The sequence below is a fragment of the Kogia breviceps genome, chromosome 3, assembly GCF_026419965.1.
Source record: "Kogia breviceps isolate mKogBre1 chromosome 3, mKogBre1 haplotype 1, whole genome shotgun sequence".
Classification (NCBI taxonomy): Eukaryota; Metazoa; Chordata; class Mammalia; order Artiodactyla; family Physeteridae; genus Kogia; species Kogia breviceps.
Window position 1 is genome coordinate 100,235,290 of NC_081312.1, and position 23,356 is coordinate 100,258,645.

At 41.6% G+C, this 23,356-nt stretch overlaps 1 protein-coding gene across 5 annotated transcripts in view; it reads left to right on the top strand.

Annotated features, from left to right (window-relative positions):
• Nucleotides 1–23,356, top strand: part of BBS4 (Bardet-Biedl syndrome 4) — a 61,830-nt gene that overhangs the window by 35,336 nt on the left and 3,138 nt on the right. For 3 of the 5 annotated variants that reach the window (XM_059055994.2, XM_059055996.2, XM_067029310.1), the window contains 10 exons: nucleotides 4,812–4,891; nucleotides 6,854–6,917; nucleotides 8,724–8,835; nucleotides 9,815–9,887; nucleotides 15,030–15,083; nucleotides 16,855–16,982; nucleotides 19,305–19,359; nucleotides 20,341–20,409; nucleotides 21,396–21,548; nucleotides 21,648–21,819. In XM_059055994.2, the coding sequence (XP_058911977.1) occupies nucleotides 4,812–4,891; nucleotides 6,854–6,917; nucleotides 8,724–8,835; nucleotides 9,815–9,887; nucleotides 15,030–15,083; nucleotides 16,855–16,982; nucleotides 19,305–19,359; nucleotides 20,341–20,409; nucleotides 21,396–21,548; nucleotides 21,648–21,819 (960 nt within the window). Of the gene's footprint in view, nucleotides 1–4,811; nucleotides 4,892–6,853; nucleotides 6,918–7,633; nucleotides 8,836–9,814; nucleotides 9,888–15,029; nucleotides 15,084–16,854; nucleotides 16,983–19,304; nucleotides 19,360–20,340; nucleotides 20,410–21,395; nucleotides 21,549–21,647; nucleotides 21,820–23,356 lie in introns of all 5 variants that reach the window. The other 2 variants (XM_067029309.1, XM_067029311.1) reach the window with 2 other exon arrangements.

A 23,356-nucleotide genomic window follows, 5' to 3' on the forward strand; every position in this document is an offset into this window, starting at 1 on the left:
TCTGCCAGTCAGGCCATTCTGTTTTCAGCTTCCTCCAGGTAACTTCAGCCTTGGATACTGGTAGCAATACATTCCCTCCCTTTTTCCGTCAGCCTAGAGGTGGTAGTGACTTATTCCCATGCTAACCTCTGATTTGCATCACTGTTCCCTGTTGGGCCTCTCATTTCTTCCCTCACCTGTTCACTGCATTGAAGTCCTTCTGTTCTAAATCCTCAAGTGGTTTCTGGGTTTCCTTGTTAGACCCTGTCTGATACAGAGCTCAAATCGATACTAGTAAAAATGTCTTCCATTCACATTCTTTTCAAGATTTGTTATATCTTTTGATGTCTCAAATAATATATTGAGGTAGAAAAGTGTTATAATTCCTATTACAACATGAGGAAATTAACATTTTATTGAATGATCACTTTCAGATTTTCTGTAATTTTCCAGTGAAAATTATAGGCATGAAAATGGAGGCCCAGAGACTTAAATAACTTGCTCTAAGTCCCATAGAAGTCTGGTACTGAATCAAGATTGGACTTCTACATATAAAAATTTGATGTGCTGCCTGTCTTCTGGTCCTGGAAGAGATCCTTTACCAAAGAAGAGTTCATTTACAATGTACTTACAAAAGCCTTAGTCATTTTAGAAAATTTTTCAACTAAAAATTCAAAGCACAATTTTCTGCTCAACATTCATATATCCAGGGCTGTTCACTACCATTAACCAGTTTTATGTAAAGTTTTGAGTTTTGGTTATTTCTATGAGAATTTCGCACCTAGGGCAAATTACAGGGAGGAAGAATTCTTGTGATGTCATGTTTGTTCAGTTATGGAATTGTTTAAGATATGTCTTGTGCATCCTTAGAGGAAGAAAGAAAGAGGTGTCACAAAAGAGTGGAATGGGGCAGGAGAAGAGAAGGGCAAGGGAGTATTATTGTTGCCAGCCTTCTGCCCCCACTGCCTTGGTGATGACTGAAAGGCTTTACCTTGTCTTTATCTCATCAGCTGGTCACCTGACTTCCATGGTAATACACACTCTTACTAAAGTGTAACATGGGAGACGACCACCTTGCTCTGCTGTAAAATAGAGGAGGCTCTACTTTGCACTTACATGCCTCTCTTTTTTAGAGGACCTTTCTAATAGGTAATTCTCATAATACTTGTGAAAGCATTTAAGAACCAGTAAGTATCCCTGTTTGTAGGGGGAATTGGAATGAGCAATGATTTGGAATACAAGAAATTCAACTTACACATTTACAGGTAAAATTCTAACTGTAAATTCAGAATTCATAGGGATTTCTGTGGTATCCAGAATTTCCTCATTTTTGAAAATGACTAATAATAATGATAAACTAACAGCAACAACAGTTAACGCTTCTTTAGGGGTTAGCATGTAGACAGTACTTGAACCTCTTTATATGTATTGTCATTCAATCTTCACATCTCTGTGGGGTATTTTATCCCCTGACTCTCCTATTTAAATGTGAGAAGAATATCACTGATAATGGAGATTTTATTATCATCTGTCCCTTCTGCCAGCACTCTCCAAACCTGCACCTCCCACCCCTGCCCTGATTATAAGCTCCCTGAAAGCTTATAACCAGTTTGGTTTGCTCTTGTATCCCCAGTGCCTGGCATGTGGTTGGTACAGTGAATATTTATTGAATGAATGAATGAGTCTCTTTTTTTTTTTTTTGCGGTACACGGGCCTCTCACTGTTGTGGCCTCTCCCGTTGCGGAGCACAGGCTCCGGACGCGCAGGCTCAGCGGCCATGGCTCACGGGCCCAGCCGCTCCGCGGCATGTGGGATCCTCCCGGACCGGGGCACGAACCCGTTTCCCCTGCATCGTTAGGCGGACTCGCAACCACTGCGCCACCAGGGTAGCCTGAGTCTCTATTTTATAGATGAGGAAACTAAATTTCCCAAGACTACACAGTTAATAGGACAGTTATGGGGCACTGAAATGATTTATAAAGTCTTTGATGAGCCTAAAGTTCTTTTAGCTTTTCGACAAACTGTATCGTCAGGAGTGTGAAATGACTGTTAGGCACTTGAATTTGGTGGTGCTTTCCCTTCTTTTCAGCCCTAGTACTCCATTTCATGAGCCTCTGGGCCCTTGAGATACTTTACAAATTGAACATTTTTTTCCTCCATTCTTCACCCATGGAACACAAAAAATGCCTCATTTTTTATTGTAAGATTGTAATAATAGGGAAGACTCAAATTTGCATTTTATAAATTTTCTTTTAGGTTGTGGAAGCAGTGATACTTAGTGATATTGTAAACTCAAAGGATTCAGTTGTCTCCTTCCCTTTACAGCAGGGGTCCCCAACCCTTGGGCCATGGACCGGTAGCATTCCGTGGCCCATTAGGAACTGGGCCTTGCAGCAGGAGGTGAGCTGTGGGCAAGCGAGCGAAGCTTCATCTGTATTTACAGCTGCTCCCCATCACTTGCATTACTGCCTGAGCTCCGCCTCCTGTCAGATCAGCGGTGGCATTAGATTCTCATAGAAGTGGGAACCGCACTGTGAACTGCACATGCGAGGGATCTAGGTCGCATGCTCCTTATGAGAATCTAATGCTTTGATGATCTGAAGTGGAGCTGAGGCAGTGATGCTAGCGCTGGGGAGCGGCTGCAAATACAGATTATCATTAGCAGAGAGGTTTGACTGCACAGACCATAATAAATCAATTGCTTGCATATCAAAACCCTATCAGTGAGTGGCAAGTGAAAACTAGCTCAGGGCTCCCACGGATTCTGCATTATGGCGAGTTGTATGATTATTTCATTATGTATTACAGTGTAGTAATAATAGAAATAAAGTGCACAATAAATGTAATGTGCTTGAATCTTACCGAAACGACCCCTGCACCCTATCCCCCCGGTTCTTGGAAAAATTGTCTTCCATGAAACTGGTCCCTGGTGCCAAAAAGGTTGGGGACTGCTGCTTTAGAGGGTAGGTAACATTGAGGTAGGCCATACAATTGAGACTTGATCCAAGATTACATGCACACCCACTCATATCTGTCTTGTTGTTTTGGTTTTTAAAAAAATATTTAGTTAGTTATTTAATTTTGGCTGTGCCAGGTTTTAGTTGTGACACGTGGAATCTTCTTCGCAGCATGCGGGATCTTTTAGTTGAGGTATGTGGGATCTTTAGTTGCAGCGTGTGGACTTCTTAGTTGAGGCATGCGTGCAGGATCTAGTTCCCTGACCAGGGATCGAACCCGGGCCCCCTGCATTGGGAGCGTGGAGTCTTACCCACTGGACCACCAGGGGAAGTCCCTCACATCCATCTTTAAGCTTGGTGATTTGTGTGGTCTTTAGTAGGAAATTTAATTTTGGAAGTGGTTAGTTAGGCAGAACATGAATGGCTAATATCTGATGATTGTTGGGGCTTGGGGGAAGAGAAGGAAGTAGACAAAAGTCATTGAAAAATCTCACATAGGCCCTTGCTGACTAGAAGAAGGGTGGTCTCAGAGAATGTGGGTAATCAGAAGATGAAGAGTTAGTTGATTAACATTTTATCTTTTTTTTTCTTTCTTCCAGTATATAAAATCATATACATACTTTCTGTCATAATTTCACTTCACAGATTCTGTTGCTGTTCCCTATTCTTGGGAAAGAGTAAGCAGCATTCTTAATTTTTGTGTTCCTGCAATGTTAATTCTGGGTCACAGTAAGCTTTTTTTCCTTCCCGTCATACTGTGGACATATAAGTCTTGGGTTTTCCTTTGATATATCGCCTAAGGTTCTGGAACAGAGTGATTACAAATCATTTCCCTTTCTTCCCCTGCTATACCCTTTCTTTTACATTTTTAAAAATCAGGGAGTACCCTGGCGGTCCAGTGGTTAAGACTCCGCACTGCCACTGCAGGGGGTGCGGGTTCCATCCCTGGTTGGGGACTAAGATCCAACGTGCTGCGTGGCCAACAAAAACAACAAAAAGAAAATGATCATCAAAACAAAACAAAACAGGGATTACAAGCATATATTAAAATGCATAAAAAAATACAAACACCTGTGTACTTACAGGCCAGATTTAATAAATAAATACACTTAGCCATATATACTTTAGAGCTTTTAATTTTTTTGATAAATAAAGCATTTAACAGTTGAAATCTCCTTTTTATTGCTTCCTAATTCTACTCTTCCCTCTTTCTTCCTTGAGGTCACCACTGTTCTGAGGTTGGTGTGAATACTTGTCATGCTTTTTACCATAGAAAAATAATTTCTTAATGAATTTTTACCTGTATTTTAATTGAATTCAAAGGGATAGTAACTCAGGGTTTCTGTATCATGAATCATTTTCAGTGGCTCAAATATTTTTCTCCTTGTTGACTTCTCATTCCTGGGCAACAGTATAATGTTTCACATTTGAGCTATTGCTAAGACTGTGTTTAGCTATTTCTGGTCCTCTGATCTATCAGATGTGATATTAACTATGGTATGTATATTTTGTTAGTAACACTCCTGAAATATCCTTTGGAAAGTCATCTTCTTCATGTTCTAAAACCAGGGAGAGAGAGATAGGAAAAGAGGGAAAGAATGATTCTGTTTTTTCTCTTCAGACAAGTTATCAGTTGAGAAACTGACATTATAAATGACCAAAACTGAACAGAAGTATATGTTCAATGTGTAATAGTAGGACAGGTATCTCTTAATTTAATAATCCACACATTTTTGATGCACTGTATTCTTATGATCATCAGCATGAAGAATTTAACGTGATATTACAGTATGCTTGTGGTTAGTTGAGGACAGTGCTCAAGGATAAAACCTAACAATGACTGTGTTGTTTGTTTTGTCAAAATATGCTACCCAGCTCCAGAGTTTCCTATTTTGGAGAAGCAGAACTGGTTGATACATCTCCACTATATCCGGAAGGATTATGAAGCATGCAAGGTGAGAGGCCAATGGTAGAGAACATGAGAGGCAGGCTTTGGTTAGGCAGCTAACTGTGTCTGTCGCTCAAAGTTTGTGTGACAGTTTAGCTCTCACTAAAAATGTATGAAATCTCATTTCTCTGCATTTTGTGTATTAGTTAGCTTTTGCTATGATATTGCTGCTTAAGAAACAACCACAAAATGTCAGTGGCCTCTAACAACAGATACTTACTACTCATGGGCCTTCAGATTGGCTGTAGGTTGGCTGGGTTTGACCACAGGCTGTGTGTCAGGTTCAAGGGTGCTCCATGTGTCTTGGCTGAAGGAGCAGCCACTGTCTGGGACTTGTTGGTCTCATGGTGGAGAGCAGATGTTCAATATGGCATAGTATTTAACTGTTTGATCTCTGGATAGGTGAAAAATGGTATTTCAATGAGTTTTATAATTCTCTTACTGTGGTGAGCTTGGTCCTTTATATATTTTAAAACCATTTGTATTTTCTCTAAACTGTATCTTTGGTAACTTAGTATATACGTTACTTACTTGCTGGCAGAGAATAGTATCATCGTGCAAAATATATCCCTGGTATTCTAGTTTTTTGGCATTCGGAGCTTTGTAGTGCTTTTAAGGTTGTAGTTTTATACCTGTGACGTTTGTACCTATGACAATGTAAAGAACTAGCAATGTTCCAGTATGGATCTTGAAAGATTTTTTTTTCATCTGTGATATTATCCTTTTCTTATTTCCCTTTTCCTTTATTGACCACTTTCTCTGTTTCCTTTTTTTTTTGGCTTCTCTTCTTCTGCTTTTTTCTTAAGAGTTGGGGCTATTTCTAGGTTCTGTCCTTGACTCCTGTCTCTGCTCATTCCACACACTTCTTCCTGATCTTAGAGATGCGTACTGAATGCTTCCCAGGCATTTCAAATTCATCTTTTCTGTAGCTGAATTTATCTTCTTATTTCCAAACCTGTTCTTTCTCCAGTTCCCTGTCTCGGGGATAGGTACCATCATTCACCCAGCTGTCTGTGTCAGAATCCTCTGACCGACTTTCCCTAATATAATATAGATAATCATCAAGTTCTGGAGATCCTTCTCTTACTATCTCAAGACATTGTCCACTCCCCCCCCAACCCCACACTGTCATTTTTATTTAAATTAACCACTAGAGTTCTTATGCCAGCATTGCCTCTAATCTTGCCTCCTTTCCATCTATTTCCACAACATTCCAAAAATGGAGCAAATAGAATCTGGTTACTTCCCACTTAAAATTTATCACGATTTTCCCATTGCTCTCGACCTTTTTTAGCATGGCGTTTGAAGCCCTTCTCTCTCTGACTTTCTGGGCTACCTCAGCTTTTCCTCCATCCCTTGCTAACACAGGATTTGAAACTGTTTACCCTGGAAAGCCTTCCCTGATTCTCCAGGTTAGAATCAGGTGATTGCCCTCTCAGCTGTATAGCTCGCTGGCCTTAGCCCATCATAGGACAAAGGTAGAGCCTGTACTTTGCTCATCAGAGAGCTCCTAGCATCTATAATGGTGCATGGAAATCTTTTCATAGTTTTCTTAGCCTGCCTAGTTAGAGTGTAGATAGGAGTTGGTGAACTTTTTCTGTAAGGGGCCAGATGGTAAATATTTTAGGCTTTGCAGGCCACAGATAGTCTGTGTCTCATGTACTTCATCTTCTCTTATTTTTTAATAACCCTTTAAAAATAAAAAAACCACTCTTAGCTTGAGACCTGTACAAAAATAGGCTATGTGGGTCAGATTTGGCCTGTAGGCTGTACTTTGCTGACCCCTGTTCTAGAATAAACAATCATAACAAGAGTTGAAATTTAAAAAAAAATCTGAATGAACTACTTTATTAGTCATCATTAGTATCGTAGATTTCTTACATGTATTCCTTGTCCATGTTTACCTTTTCTTAAAAACACTTGAAGACACTTAACCACTACTCAGAAGTATTGTTTCTTTCTTTTTCAGGATGTTATCAAAGAACAGCTTCAGGAGACTCAGGGGTTATGTGAATATGCTATCTATGTCCAAGGTAAGACATGTATTTCTTCTCTTCTTGGCAGAGTGCACACTCTGCGTAGGTTCTGGAAAAAGATCAAACAACTTACGAAATGCTTAAATTCAAGTAAACGTTCCACAAATCTCTTATTCAATAGTACTGTTTTTTGAAATCAGAACACGATTATTGTGCTGGATTTGACCTCAGAAATGACTAGTTCTCTTAAAAAAACTTGCTACTATCCTTCACCCCTATTCTAGTTTCCAGCTAGTGTTTTTCAGAACCGTTGTTAGGGTCCTTGTCTCATGCAGCAGTTTCAGGTCCAGAAGAGGCTTTTGGAAGTGTTCCTTGTAGTCAAGCTAGAAGAGATGAGGAAAAGCTTAGGGATTTTTTTGTAACGTGAGTCGGGATGAAGGGAAGAAGCCTAGAGGTATACAGGATAAAACAGAATAACTGAAATTCATCAGAAATCAAGTATAGGAACCACTGACTGGAATTTTACTCTGTAGTGCCCAAAGTAGCATCCTTAGTTTTCCCAGGAACTATCTTTTTGACTCTTTGATGTAAGTGAATGGTTTTGTTTACCACTCATTGCATTTGTAGTCTTCAGATTAATATATAATTTTCCTGACATAATTGGTAAGATATTGACATATCTAGGACATCATGGCAAATAATGCTCTTTTTTTTTTTTTTTTTTTTTGCGGTATGCCTCTCACTGTTGTGGCCTCTCCCGTTGCGGAGCACAGGCTCTGGACACGCAGGCCTAGCGGCCATGGCTCACGGGCTTAGTTGCTCTGCGGCATGTGGGATCTTCCCGGACCAGGGCACGAACCCGTGTCTCCTGCATCGGCAGGCGGATTCTCAACCACTGCGCCACCAGGGAAGCCCAATAATGCTCTTTTTCAAAAAAATAAATTATTTGTTTTTATTTTTGGCTATGTTGGGTCGTTGTTGCTGTGTGCGGGCTTTCTGTAGTTGTGGCGAGCAGGGGCTACTCTTCGTTGTGGTGCACGGGCTTCTCATTGCGGTGGCTTCTCTTGTTGCGGAGCACGGGCTCTAGGCACGCGGGCTTCAGTAGTTGTGGTGCGTGGGCTCAGTAGTTGTGGCTTGCAGGCTCTTGAGAGCAGGCTCAATAGTTGTGGTGCACGGGCATAGTTGCTCCGCGGCGGCATGTGGGATCTTCCCGGGCCAAGGCTCGAACCCGTGTCCCGTGCATTGGCAGGTAGATTCTTAACTACTGCACCACCAGGGAAGCCCAAATAATGCTCTTTTATTCCCAGTATCACAAGTTCCAGACTTATAGTGCCTGATAGTAGTTAAGCATGTAAATTCTTCTGAAAAATGATTGATTCTGATTGGTTGCTATACTGAAAACCAAGTCTGAAATATTACTGCATTCTTTGCTAGCATCTCCTTGTTGGACGTGAGTTATTGATTGCACTTGCCCCATTTGGGTGTACTCTCTGAAAACTATCAGATGCATGTTGGAATTATCGTGATAAATAGAGCATCTGATGAGGAGCTATAAGAATGTTCTTATAGTGAAGAGTTTGTGGGATAATTTACAAGGCACCCGATTATCTGCGTGGTGGAAGCTGGGAGTGGAGGAATAATAGGTAGATTCCAGATACCTTTAAAAAAAGGTTTTAGCTCATCAACAACTTTGCTGCTTGTTTCAATCCATCTGAAATCATATCTGATTGTATTAGAGACACAATTATCAAAAGGATTTCTTTGATATGATTTCCTACCTCCCTCTTCTCCAGTTTTTCAGATGTCAGGCTCCATTCTTCCTAGAACATGATTTTATTTTCTGTGTTTTCTCTTTCTTGGCAGCATTGATATTTCGCCTGGAAGGAAATATCCAAGAATCCCTAGAACTCTTTCAGACGTGTGCTGTTCTCAGCCCTCAGTCTGCTGATAACCTCAAGCAGGTGGCCAGATCTTTGTGAGTATTGGCAGCCTGGAGGCCCTAGGGCACTGACAGAGAACAATGTAAAGTGCATTCTCAGGCTGGAGCTGCTTCTGGCAGCCGGATAAATAGAGGGAGGGTTGCTCAATGGGTATAATAGATTCACTTTGAAGAGTGTGGATTAATTTTGAAATTTGAGAAAATGAGATAACTAGTATAAAGGAACTGAGTATTTCAAACACTGTATATTCTCGTTTGATGGGGGAACACCAATAATGTTTCTCATATAAATAGGAACATGTTGTGCCTCAAGTACTCTAATCTATTGGCAGCCCTTGGAATTTTTCTCACCTATTGTTCCAACACTTAGCATAATACTAGATACACAGTAGGTTTTTAGTAAGTGTTTGTTGAGTGAATGCCCTGAAGGTTCCTGGATGCAGGCAACCTCCATTGGCTTTATCAGCTGTTAAGTACTAATAGCTTTACTATTCCAGAGTAGTAAAGTGTTCTGTGGAGTTCCCACTCTCACTTTCTTACCTACATTGTCACTCATAACCTGCACTGTCTTTGCATAGAGGCTGATTTTCCCCTGTGTCTCCAGAATGGTGATCCAGGATCAAGGAAAGAGACTTAGTTTGGGAGAGAAGGGCCCGTCCCTAATAGATCATGATGAAATATTGTGGCAGTTTTTGTTTAACATGGTAATTACTTTGGCTTGTTTCTTTTTTGGTCTACATTTGTAGTACATTGTAGAAAATAAATTACAGAAGACTTTCACTAAAATTGGTGTAGAATGGGCCCAAGGCCTTGGAACCAACTCTGTCCCTACCAAGAGAGCTTCTGCTGTTGGTGTGCAGCAGCCTCACTGGCTAAACCAGCACAGCCAGCTTACAGGGAAGAGGCGTCCCAAATTCTCTGCTGGCTGGAGCATGAGTCAGATGTGGGACTAGTGGGGTTATAGTCTCGTAAAAGCTTTGCGTTAATAGTCACAGAAAATGTGTTTCTTCCCCAGATTTCTTTTGGGAAAACATAAAGCTGCCACTGAAGTATATAATGAAGCAGCTAAACTTAACCAGAAAGATTGGGTAAGTAGGCAACTTTGTTATTAGTGACATGCTAATGGTTCCATTTATCATATGGCTATCTTTTGTTATTATTACTGAATTCTTACATGCCAAAACTGTTTTTATTTTATCCTCACACTTGATCGATGATTTGGCTGGGTATAAGATCAAAAATCATGTTTCCTCGTAACTGGGCCGACATTGCTGCCTAGTTTTCTGGCTGTCAGTGTTGTTGATGAGCAGTCTGTTACTAGTCTGATTCTTGTTGATAACCCCACTTTCCTCTCTAGAAGCTTTGAGGATTTTCTATCATTGGAGTTCTGAAATGTCAGTAATAGTTGTCTAGATGTGTTTCTTTTCTCTTTTATCCCCCTTATCTGTGGACATTCAGTTGGCTCTTTCTTTGAAGACTTTGAAGATCCTTGCCTTTCTTTGGGTCAGCAAGGTTTTTTTTTTTTTTTTTTTTTTTTTGAGTAGTTCTTTGATTATTTTTTCCTCTCTATTGTCTCTTTGTATCAGTTAGGGACTGTGTGTAACTGCAACAAAACGTTTTATTAAACATTGGCTTTATAAATTAGTTTATTTTTTTCTTATGAAACAAGAAATCCAGGTAAGTAGTTGCCGACATTGATTTGGTGGTCCAGCGATGTCAATGCTGAGGCTTTTTCTTCGTGGTTACAAGATGACTGCTGCAGCTCTAACATCACATCATCATTCTAGGTAGGGAGAAAGAGGAAGCAACAAAGAGAAAAGGACATAACCTTCATCAAAGAAGTATAATTTTCCCAGAAATCCCCAACTGACTTTCACTTACATCACACCAACTACCCCGTTTGTAAGGAAGGTTGGGAAATATATTGTCACTCTAAACAAAATAAGGGTTCTGTTGGTAGGTTAAACAGAGAGAGTGAATGTTAGGTAAATAACTAGCAGCATTTGCCACACTGTTTTCTACTCTGTCAGACATGTTCTGTACCTGTTCTACTTGTCTCCTAACTTGCTTCTCATATTTTCTACCTCCTTGTCTTTGCTGTACATTCAGAGACATTTCCTCAGTCTTGTCTTCCAGATCACTTGTTTTTAGCTATATTCACATTCTGTTATTTAGCCTACCTGTTCAATATTTTTTATTTCAGTAATTATATTTTTAATTTCTAAGAACTTTGTCTTTTCTTGCAGCAGCCTCTCCATGTCTCTGACCCTTTGAAGTTCTGTTCTGCTTTCCACAATTATCTTTTTCTTCCTCTGTTTTGGTTCTTCTTTTTCATGCTATTGGTTTTTTCAAAATATCTGATGATTCTTAGAAAGACATATCTAAGAGTGAAGGATTAGACTGATTAGTAGAAAGAGCTAGCATGGGTTTTCCCTGCAGTTCTTATGGCACTATCATTATTATTATTTTAAAAAAATATTTATTTTTTCATTTGGTTGCACTGGGTCTTAGTTGCAGCATGCAGGCTCCTTAGTTGCAGCACGTGGCCTCCTTAGTTGTGGCATGCGAACTCTTAGTTGCGGCATGCACGTGGGATCTAGTTCCCTGACCAGGGATCAAACCCCAGCTTCCTGCATTGGGAGTGTGGAGTCTTAACCACTGTGCCACCAGGGAAGTCCCACAGCACTATTATTTTTGTCAGTCACTTTTCTTCTGCAGGTCTAAAGACTGAGATGTTTAAGTCTTTATGCCATTGAGTATTTTATAGCCAAAGGCCAAAGTAAAGCTACAGATAAAGGAAAATTGAGTTGCTGTTTCATTCACTTAGTCCTTCTTTTAACAAATGAACGTCTATGTGCCAGGCTCTGGGCTGCAGTTGCAAAGATGGATTGGTGGTTTATGGGACAATCAACTAGAATAGGAAATACAGGAAGGAAGAAGAGCAAGTTTTGGGAGAGGGTGATGATAACAAATCAGAGTTAAGTCCTGTCTTTTAGAAGATTGTGGACATGATGAATTGTACCTTCTGGTAGGATATCTAAATTGAGATGTATCCAATACATGGCCAGATATAGAAATCTGAAACTCAAGTGTTCTGGGCTACAGATACACATTTTGGAGTCAACAACTTAAAGGTGATAATTAAAACAATGAAATTGGATGAGCTCACTCTGCAGTAAGCTGAGGATGGAATCCTGGAAAAAACAGTTTGAAGGGCTGAGCTGAAGAGAACATGAGCCCATAGCTGGAGACAGAGAGGAAGTGAGACAGGAGAGCTCAGGGACAGGACAGGGGGAATGGAGAATGTCTTTCAGTTTGTCCAGTTGGTTGAAAGAGCTCATTTGGTATTACTGACTCACCTGGGATAACCAGTCCATTGGTGCCAGCAGAGGTGGTCATTCCCCAAACAGCCAGTCTCTGCCCTACAAGCTTCATGAGTGCCTGTGGCCTGTAGCAAACCTTGTAGCCCTACTTTCTTCGACTCATCAGGGTATTCCACACTCTGGCCGCAGCAGGGGAATAGTAATTCCTCCCACCGTGATCTCATTTGACTTGTGGAACAGCTGTTAAGTAGGGAGAATTTCCCGTATTGATAGATGAGGAAGCTGAGGCTTTGGGAGATGGAGTGACTTGCTGAAGGGCACACAGTGAGGTAGTGGCAGCACAAGAGCCAGAATTCAGGCCTAGAATCTAGGATTCCTCACTTTAGGCCTGTGATCTTTCCACTGTACCAATTGCCCTTGCAGGATGTCTGCTGCATCTTCTAACGCCATGAAAGACAGGATTTAACTCTGATTTGTTCTAGTTTCATTTTCAAATTTCAAAAATTTTCTTGGTTGCCAGTTTGTTTAAGGCATATTGCTACTGCTTTCTCAAATAATATATTTGAGAAATGATTTTAAAAGGTTATGGGTTAGTTACCTTCCAGTACATTTAAAGGACAAGTAGGGCTACATTTCTCCTCTCCAGCTCCCTGTGTATATTTTTATAGGGTGATGAAGTAGAAGGTATACAAGTTTTATTTAAAAAAATTTTTTGGCTGAGCTGGGTCTTCGTTGCTGCTTGTGGGATTTCTCTAGTTGTGGTGAGCGGGGGCTACTCTTTGTTGTGGTGCGTGGGCTTCTCATTGCGGTGGCTTCTTTTGTTGTGGAGCACGGGCTCTAGGTGCACAGGTTTCAGTAATTGCAGCATGTGGGCCCCAGAGCACGTGGGCTTCAGTAGTTGTGGCACATGGGCTCAGTAGTTGTGGCTTGTGGGCTCTAGAACACGGGCTCAGTGGTTGTGGTGCACGGGCTTAGCTGCCCTGTGGCATGTGGGATCTTTCCGGACCAGGGATTGAACCCCTGTCCCCTGCACTGGCAGGCGGATTCTTAACCACTGGACCACCAGGGAAGTCTGGTATACAAGTTTTAGAGACAGGCCTGAGTTCAAATCCCAGTGCTTTGCAATGTGTGGAAATTATTTGGATTATGATTTTTTAAAAATATACTTATTTATGTATGTATGCATGCATGCATGCATGCTGTGCCGGGTCTTAGTTGTGGTATGTGGGATCTTCGTTGCTGCATGTGAACTCTTAGTTGCAGCATGCATGTGGGATCTAGTTCCCTGACCAGGGATCAAACGCTTGCCCCCTGCATTGGGAGTGCCGAGTCTTACCCACTGGACCACCAGGGAAGTCCCTGGATTGTGATTGAAGAGAAAAAAATTTTTTTTGTAATGTGAGACATTCATCAGAAATTTGAACATGATTCAGTATCAGCAGTTACTAATTTTTTTTCAAGTATGATAATGGTATTGTGGATAGCTTAAAAAAAGAGATCTTATCCTTTAGAAATACATACTGAAATATTTGTGGATAAAATGTGATACTATCTGGTATTTGCTTACAAAAGTAGTGGGAGAGATGGGGGTCTATGGATTGGATGATTGTTGGAGCAGGATGATGAGTACATGGTGATTCTGTCTACATTTATATATGGTTGAAATTTAAGATTTAGAACTAAGAAAAAAAAAATCCCAGTGCTGATACTTTTTGTCGTAAGTTAGGCAAACTACTTAACTTCTCTGAGCTTCCATTTTCTTACCCCTGAAATCAGAATTGTTATACTTATGTTGCAGATTTGCTGGGAAAATTAATGTATATGAAAAACGTCTGGCATAGAATCACTGATTCCTATTTTGTTGTTATGTTGGGGATCTTGGAAAACATTAAACCAGTTGTTCTCGAGCCCTATAAGGTTCATGTTTCTTCTGAGACGGACACTTCTGGGTCTGAATGTGCTTCTCCACCTCCCCACTACTAACAAGATGGTCCTTACTGTTTCCCAGGAGCAGTTTACTCACCCTTGCATTTTCCTTTCTCTAAAGCTGCCTTAAATAAAGGGAGGTTTAATATAAGGGAGTTGGAGAGATTTTACAGAACACAAGGTCGGGAAATATAGATTGGTCTTGCAGTGAACTAGAACTGGAAAGAAGTCAGCAACCAAGGTAGCTTCTCTGCATTTCTGCTTGATTTATTTTCTTTCTGTAGATCAGAGGTTGGCAATTTTTTTTTGGTAAAGGGCAGGTTAGTAAATATTTTAAGCTTTGTGGATTTATACAGTCTTTGTTACAACTACTTGACTCTGAAGTTCTAGTGTGAAAGAACTGTAGACAGTACATAACAAGCGGACGTGGCTGTGTTCCAGTACAACTTGATTTGCAGAAAAAGGCAGAGGATGGATTTGGCCGGTGGGCCAGTGTTTGCTGACCTGTGCTGTAGTCTTCTGAAGATGGGCTCCAGTTACATCTATGTATTCCATCCTAGTGGCCTCCAGATGGCACTGTCAGTCCCCAAGTCCATACCACCTAGTGAATTCCTAGATTCCTAGAAAAAGGACTCTGAGTGACATACACACACACCTCCTTAGGGTTGGAGAAGGGGCTGTGGTAGTCTCTTCTGAGAAGACGGGACAAAGGGTTTGTTCAGCGAGTAGCTCTTAGAGGAAAAAAGGTGTAGGAATGGGCTGGGCATGCACCCCAAGGTACTAAATAGACCCAGGAAGATCACTGGTTTATTCTGCTTTTATCTCCTATAATCTGTTTTAAGATTCAAGTAAAAAATTAACCATAGTGCATGTTTTAAAGTTTAAATTTTGCCAAGCAATAATAATCTCTAGACACCTGTTGTTTCACTCTAATAGTTACTGTGGAACTTAGTAAGTTGATTTCCTTTCTTTTGTGTGTAGGAGATCTGTCATAATCTAGGAGTTTGCTACATTTACCTGAAACAGTTGGACAAGGTAATTTATAGAAATGGTGGTGGTGGCTGAGGGGTTGGCTGGGGATTTCACTGAGGGTACACTTGTCACAGAGGTGCCATTGCTCATTTTGTATTATTCCTACTGCTTGCCCAGAGTTTTAGAAGTAAAAATTGAAACTGCCGTATACATTTATCCCCATTTTTATTCTTGTTTGTCACTATTCATCTGTTTTTTTTTCTGCTTTTAACAAGAAAGTGACAAATTCTAGAAATATTATTAGGGAATGGCAATCTAACTGATTTCTTCTTCTCTTCTTATTTTCCACCCCCTAGTTTAATTTTCCAGAATGGAAACCCAAATGTTTAATAAAACTTAGATATCAAAAAGTGGACCTGTAAGTCTTAAAAGTGTAATTAAGACCTTGTGAGCTATCTTATGCTCCACTGGCAACTGATTTTAGTTTTTAAGGTCATTGGAAATGAATTTTTAATCTTAAATAGATTTGATTTCTGAGAGTTTGTTTTTAAGGTTATTTTCCGTGTGAGATTTTTATGTTTCATTTGTATATTTTATTGTGATTAGGCTGTAGTGCCTAAGGCTCTTACATCAGATAAAATATTTGTGCTTACCCTGGTACTCAGATAAGGGAAAAAATGTATATATCCTAATTGAGGGATAGACCAAATTATAGTGAACTCTAAAAGTTAATGATAGTGGGGTTGGGTAAAGTTTCCTTCATAAAGCTCCTACTTAGTGATTATGAAGTTTTATTCTCCTTTTGCCAGTGCTGACAGGACTGAGAATCTGAATTAGTTGATACCCATTTGACAGTGTTTAATATATATCAATTTGTAAACTGATGCAACCTAATCAATCCCTCAGGGGTATGAAAAAAAACCTGTACATCAGCAGTTGAGGTATGAGAATAACCTTTGCTCCTGTGAGATATATAAAAATAAATAATACCTATAACTTTGTAAATAAAATATACATATTTAGTGGGTCCCTTAGGTTTTCTGGGAAGATCTAGATCTTCAGTGATACATAGTTGGTTAGGAGCTTTCTCTCTTCAGAGGATATTTCAAGTAAGTACATAGCTATTCACAGGATTATTCTGAGCCCAGGGAGAGGTGGAATTGGTTTTTGGTCAGACTTGTATGGAGGAGAAGCATTATATTTAGATTTTACTATAAAGCCTACAGGCTAAGCAAATACAGTACTTGGCATTTATAGAAATACTTGTTGAATCAGTGAAGGACTAAATGAAACCCTTTTCATCATCTCCAAGGACATAAGCTCTTGCGTTAGGTCTGGTATACTAGTAAGCTCTTGCGTTAGCTCTTGTATACTAGTACCTAGAGCAACAGGCACTCGATGAATACTTGTTGAATGAATAAATGAGGATTCATTCATTCATCAAAATATTGGTGAGGAAAATGAGGTCCTGGGGAAGGGTGTGCAGTTGGTCAGCGGTGCAGCTGGGGTCGAGTTTGGGGCAGACCATGATATCCCTTTTGACTTATAAAATATGAGTCATGGGTGTGAATATCAAAAAGCAGAAAACACTCAAAAAGTTTAATCATCTGTACAAGCCTCCCAAGTGGCTCTAGAGGCAGACACTCCATGTTGCCAGCTGTCCTATGAGCAAGCACGGTTGGGTATGTTTTAGTTTTTTGGGTAGTGGGCCATTTGCTGAAATGTGATATTCCTACATTAGTATGGCAGGAGCTCTGTCTTTACATTAGCCATACAAGGTCATTGTCCTTTCATGGTAGTGATCTGGTTCTCTTTACTCTGTTAATCTTGTTAGGCACAAGACCAGTTGCACAATGCCCTACATCTTAACAGGCATGATCTGACTTACATTATGCTGGGCAAGATCCACTTGCTGGAGGGAGACTTGGACAAGGCCATCGAAATCTATAAGAAAGCAGTGGAGTAAGTGTGTCTGTTCCTTTAGAGCAGCGAGAAACTAAAACAAAAATGGGAGCAAACATGAACTCCCAAGTCTGAGAGAGAACACGTGTGATTGGTTACACATTGTGAGTTGTAGGAGCCAGAGTAACTGTTAAGCTAAGGTTTAGAGCTCCCGATTGCTTAAGTAAGGAAGACAGACATGTTTCTTTTTCACCCATCAGTGTGGCTGGTCTAGCCTAGCTGGGCCGCTTTGCTCCACAAGATCAATCTGGGATCCAGGTTCCTTCCATGTTCCTTCCTCATCATTCCTTAGGTTGTTGCCTTCACCTGCATGGTTGCAGCTGACTTACTGTAGCATCTGTGCTCCAGGCTGTGGTCGGGGGAGGTGGTATAGGAAGCTAAGTACTGAATAAATAGGAAGTTGCACACATCATTCCTGCTGACATTCTGTGGTTCGAAATTAGTGAGGTGGCCACATCTAGCTGCAAGGGAGGTGGGCAGATGTGCTTAGGAGGAAGGAGAGAGCAGATTTTGGAGTCAGCTGGCAGTCTGCCATTGTGGTTTTAAACTTTATAAAAGATCTTGTGTTTCAGGATATTAGGGAGAGAAATCTCCTGATTGAGTAATAAAGATCTGGCCTTATTAACCTGAGACCAATATCATGCTTTTGAAAAATATCATTAGGGTCAGCCAAACCCCACTTGAAAACATAACTGACAGGCTTTCCCAGTGTGGTGTTCTGCGTTTCTTTTCTAGGGACACATGCTATCTTGTCTTTTCTGTCTGGGGTCTTGTCGTGTTTGTTTTAAGTGGGAGAGCTGTAGCAAAATGCTTTAGTGTCTCATTTGTTTGGTCAGTTAATAGAATGTCTCATCTGTGGTTTAAGGCCACAAAGTCTATTATTCCTGATAATTAGACTTTGAACTAAACTTAGATTTCTATTAATTTGTTAATTACCTTTGTCTTCTACCATGATAGTAACTTTTCTGGTTATATTAGTCACAACACTGCTTTTGGAATTTTCTTCAACCATATTTTATATCTGAAAAGACATAAAAATCCTTTGGTTTGTTAAGCTACAAAAGAGACTTCTGTCCTCAAGAGGCTAAGTTTATATGGACAAGTAGGAAGGAGGCCATGTAGCGTATGTTAAAGTCTTTTTGGTGCTGGGTGGAAGCTTTGATCCCTGACCCCTGCATTCTGTAAGTTGGCTCTTTGAGCTTATTAGCTCACATAAATTACATTAGCTCACACATTCTTCTAGTGGCTGGTCAAGGACTTGAGTCACTGAAATTCTCAAAGGAGAAAAGAGGTCAGCTGAGCATTTGGAGCCTCACTGAGATTATAGAAACCATTGTTTATAACCCACAGCTTTGGAGAGAGTAGTCATGTTTTGGTGGGGGGATGGACACCCACCAGAATCATGGAAGTTACTTACTTGCTTTGGGTGAGGAAGTGATCAGGATGGGTATTAATGGCAGACAGTGAAGGGTGAATACTCAGTTGAACTGAGTAAGCTCTCTTGGCCAGCTCAGGCCTCCCTGGGCTGGGGCTTTGGCCCCTGTGGTTCTGGTCTCCCCATAGGTAACCAGCACCCTACCTCATTCCTTAGAAACAGGAGACACTGTTCTTCACCTTCTGTCTTTTTCACTGTTGAAGCTGTCTGGTGATCCTGTAGTCAGATATGTGAGCTCAGTGTTGCTTTCGTTTTGTGACAAGACAAATATCATTGAGGGATTGGAAAGGCAGATAATCTTTTACTTAAGCCGGTGTTTACTCCACAAAGCCAACAGCTAATTCTTTCCTAGAGTGGGTGTGTTGTCTTCCTTCTTTAGTTTGGCTGTTCAGTATGGCTTTTTGTTTAATGTGGAGAGCAAAGCATTAGAGGCCTTGGGATCCTAAATTACATGGGAAATTATGCTGGCTGGCATTGAGTGCAGTGAGAACAGGAAAAAAAATCTCACAAGAGGGAAAGGGCTAAAACCGTGTGTGTTCCAGACTGACTTGGTTTTATAGGGCATTATTCTTGAATTCTATCAGTGTAATCAAGACAGTGGCACAAAATATTCCATAGGTTCTTTCTAAGGACTTTGGCCCTAAGAAAAGGTCCTGTGAAAGAAGTCTGGGTTCCAAGTCCCATTCTTTCTTGCTGAGCAATCCTCCCTGTAGCCAGGGTTGAGGTGACCTGCTTTGGAAGGAAATTCCCAAATCCCTTTGAGAGCTCCTGCGGGGAGTGGGAGGTGCAGTGGTGTCTCACGTAGTGCACGGGGGTGAGTTACTATGTGTGTATCTTAGTGTCTCTCATACACATCTTGTGCCCCTCTGAGCATCTCTGTGTTGCAGATTCTCCCCAGAAAATACGGAACTTCTCACAACTTTAGGATTACTCTACCTCCAGGTAAGAGGAATTCTCTACTCATCCATGCGTTGACGTTAGAAGTGCTTTTGGGTTTGTGTGTGTTGTGGTTTTCCTGCATTTTTACTTTAACACAACTTACTAAAGGTCATAAGAAGGACATGAACTTTACTCTCTGCATCTGATATTCTTTGTCTGCTCAAGGAATTAATTTTCAGCATTCAAATCAGAAGCAAATAAATCTGTTTGAGCCTAGTGCAATTATCATTCTTATCCAACCAATGCAAGAACACATGAGAAATAACTGGGGTCAGAGGGGCTGGCATTTTGTGGTGGGAGGAGAAGCTGTGGTACCGCTAGGGCTTTGGGGCAAAGGCCATTTCTGTTTTTCCTTCTCCCAGCCACGTCCTCTAGAAAAGAGAGAAGGGAAAGCATTGTCTAGAATAAAAAGTCTCCTCTCCCCTCCACATTCCCGAGTGTGGGTGGGATTCTCTTGGCCCCATCGCTCTTCTGTGTGTGCCTGAGGCCCCGGGACCCAGGGATCCCTCAGGGCTTCTTCCCTGCCCCACACACCTGTCGGTGCCCCAGGTTCCCCTCTTAGCTGGTCCTGCCTCCAGCCCTGCCTCTGTGGTGGCCTTTTCGTCTGTTTCAGTCTTCTTTCAAAGGAGCTTTAACCCTGGGCCTTCCGGGGCTCTGGCTTGGGAGGCTGGCCCCAGGGGAGATGCGGAGAACCAGCCCATTTCCTGCCAAGAGGCCTTGGGTGGAGCAGCACTAGTGTGGCAGAGGCCGTTCCTGGCAAACAGCTACTTTGACCTTATCAGGGGACAAATCAACAAAACAGGAGGGAAAACAAACGTGGAGATCTTAATTTCCTTTTTTAAGAATCCCTATCTGTAGCTCTTTTTCTGTCCGAAGAACCCGGAAAAGTCAGGGTCTGTCTGATGAGGGTGTGGTTGGCCAGTCTCCTTAACTACCGTTTCTCCCCCGCCCCATGTAATTATCTGGCTTTTGCTTTTTCCCAAGCTCGGCATTTACCAGAAGGCATTTGAACATCTTGGAAATGCACTGACTTATGACCCCACCAACTACAAGGTATTGCAGGCTGTCAAACCCCAGAGCCTTCACACAGATGGTCCCACCACTCCTAGAGGTGATCTGGCCTTAGAAAGCGTTCTGTATATCTGAGAAAGTACTTTTTCCTTAGAAAAGTTATAAATAAACGTGGCTCTCATTTGAAAATACTGTGAAGCATCAGTGCTCTGCTTCTTATCTTCTGAAAGAGCACATTTGTTATATTGGGCCTGTTAACTTATGCAGAAAGCAAAACTGTAGTGCTGGTAAAGTTTTATGTTACTTAGGAAATTGGCAGAGCCTCTGTAACTACTGTCAGAAATAAATCTGCTGAAATGACTTGATTCCTGATGAATCTGAGATTACAGCTCTTGTCCAGATACGACTTTGGCGAGGGGATCATCATGTGGATATGTATCATTGAGGGAGATGCAGCAAAACTGGCTGTTTCTTAACAGTACAGACTCAGTCCTATCTTGAAAGTCATATTAGTCCGACTTAGCACCCCACCTTAACCCTTTTCCTTAGAGACATGAAAAGCTTGATCCGTGAAACCTAAGGCTGACTCACCCTCTGCCCTGTGGCAGAAGGAGCTGCACCTTTAGTGGCCAAAGACAGGTGTACCTGAGTTGTCTAGAGCACTTGGTGTACCAAGTAGGGGCTGTAGTAGGGAACAGGTTAAAGGTGCTTTTTAGTCACAGGGCCCTGATACTCTGAAATAGTGACTTTCCTGGCCACCAGTAGGAAAAAAATAAGCTGGGTAAAGTCAGTGAGTTTTCTGTATTATGCCAAAGAGAGCCAGTGTGGAGTGCAGGAGTGTTCCTCATGAGCGTTTGTTCCAATAGCTTGGATACAATATATAGGTCCCTGGAAGAAGCTTTTCAGTCCCACCAGTGCTGATGGGCCTGCTGAGTATCTAGACTCAGGAAGGCTACTTCACTGCAACAGCCTGCAACAGCCTTTTGGGAATGACTGAATTACCAACTTTCCATATCCCATGTTTTCAGGCCATCTTGGCAGCAGGCAGCATGATGCAGACCCATGGGGACTTTGATGTTGCCCTCACCAAATACAGAGTTGTAGCTTGTGCTGTTCCAGAAAGTCCTCCACTCTGGAATAACATTGGAATGTGTTTCTTTGGCAAGAAGAAATATGTGGCAGTGAGTGTCTCCTCATTTTCCTGGTTTGTGTTTTGTGTTCAGTTGCTGGTTCTGCCAGCTTGCCCCAGCCTCTCACCGAGTGCCTGCTCTCTCCTCCAGGCTATCAGCTGCCTGAAACGAGCCAACTACTTGGCACCCTTCGATTGGAAGATTCTGTATAATTTGGGCCTTGTCCACTTGACTATGCAGCAGTATGCATCAGCCTTCCATTTTCTCAGTGCAGCCATCAACTTCCAGCCAAAGATGGGGGAGCTCTACATGCTCTTGGCTGGTAAGAGACATTTATGTGAAGAACCCCTTTCGCAGTCTGTACTTGGGGAAAAATGAATTAGAATCATAGGCCAGTGGTTAAATGTCCCATAGAAGCCATTCCCTTGCGGATCCCATAGGAATCTGGATTACCGTCCTAGAGTTTGAAGAAATAATGAAAGAAAAAGATGACAAAGCACCTTGTTGCTTCTCACTTAGGGGGATTTCACTCAGAGACCAGCAGCTTCAATCAGGTTCGTCTCTAGTTCATCTTCTAACTGCTTTTCCCGTGACAGTTCGTACATTGAATCCAGCCAAGCTCCAGTTATCATCAGGTGTTAAGATCTTGGGCTTTAGGGTAGGGTCCTGCCTCTGCTACTTACTAGCTGTATCTCATAGGGTTGATGAGAGGATTACATGATTAGACACAATGAATGTTAACTACTGGTTTTACTGTCATTATCTAATTAGTCTATTATTGTTGTTGCTAGTACAGTATAAAAGTACTGACTAAATATTCTTTCCAGGGGATATTTCTCCTTATACTAAAGTTAAGAAATGTATACCTAAAAGCAGTTTCCATGTTCTCATTGACAGTAGTCTTCAGGTGTCTTTGGGGTTTTTTGTTTGTTTATTTGGTTTTTTTTGGTCATTACTCTGAGGTTCTGATTTATAAGAGAAAGGTTGCAAAAGCAAATTGAGTGGTGGTTACTTGGGGGCTGTCTGAATACAAAGATAGCCCAGTCATAATGGGATACAGGAATGTAAACAAATAGCTGTACTGTAGGGCATAAGCAGCAATTCTAACTTCACAAAGTAAAGATGGTCTTCACACTGAGTTGTGACAAGATAAGCTGGAATTCAGTAGTACAGAATGGCTGAGAAGGCCATGAAACTGCAGGAGGTACCAGGCCATTAGTGGGCAGTAGTGTTGTAGAACGTGGTGGGAGATGAGTCAGGAGAGGTAGTCTGGCGTCAGAGTATGGAGGACCATTGGGTACAGCACAGGGACTGTACACTGTACACTCGATCCCAGAGGCTCTGTTTTTCCCAACTGTGTTCCTAGATCTCCTCTTGTGTCTGGTAGGAGTAGATGAACAGCTGGGGAGGTGGAGCGGGCAGGGCTTCCGGAGCAGCTCTGCTGTTGTTTGTGTTATAGGTCAGGCTTTCAGAAAATACTGATTTAAAAAGGGAGAGTGTTCTTGCTAAACAAAAGTTTAAAGGTACGGTTATGGGTGCTGGAGAGCAGTGAGCTTGTGAGCATTCCTGAGTAGGCCAGTGACGCGGTCAGATTTGTCTCAGTCAGCGAGATACCTGGCAGCCTGCGCTGTGGCAAGCGGGACAGTGCCCTCGGGGAACAAAACAGAAGGCCTGACACGACTAAACCAGGGCAGTGTCACCAAAGAAGCTGTAAACAATGGAATTTATGGAACCCAGCCGCTGACTAACTGTGGAGAGGGGGCCGTTGAACAAGATGATACCTGGAATCCAAGCTGAGTGGCTGCAGAGACGGTGGTGCCAGGAGCTGTGCGGGCACAGCAGGAGTCAGTTAGGTTTGG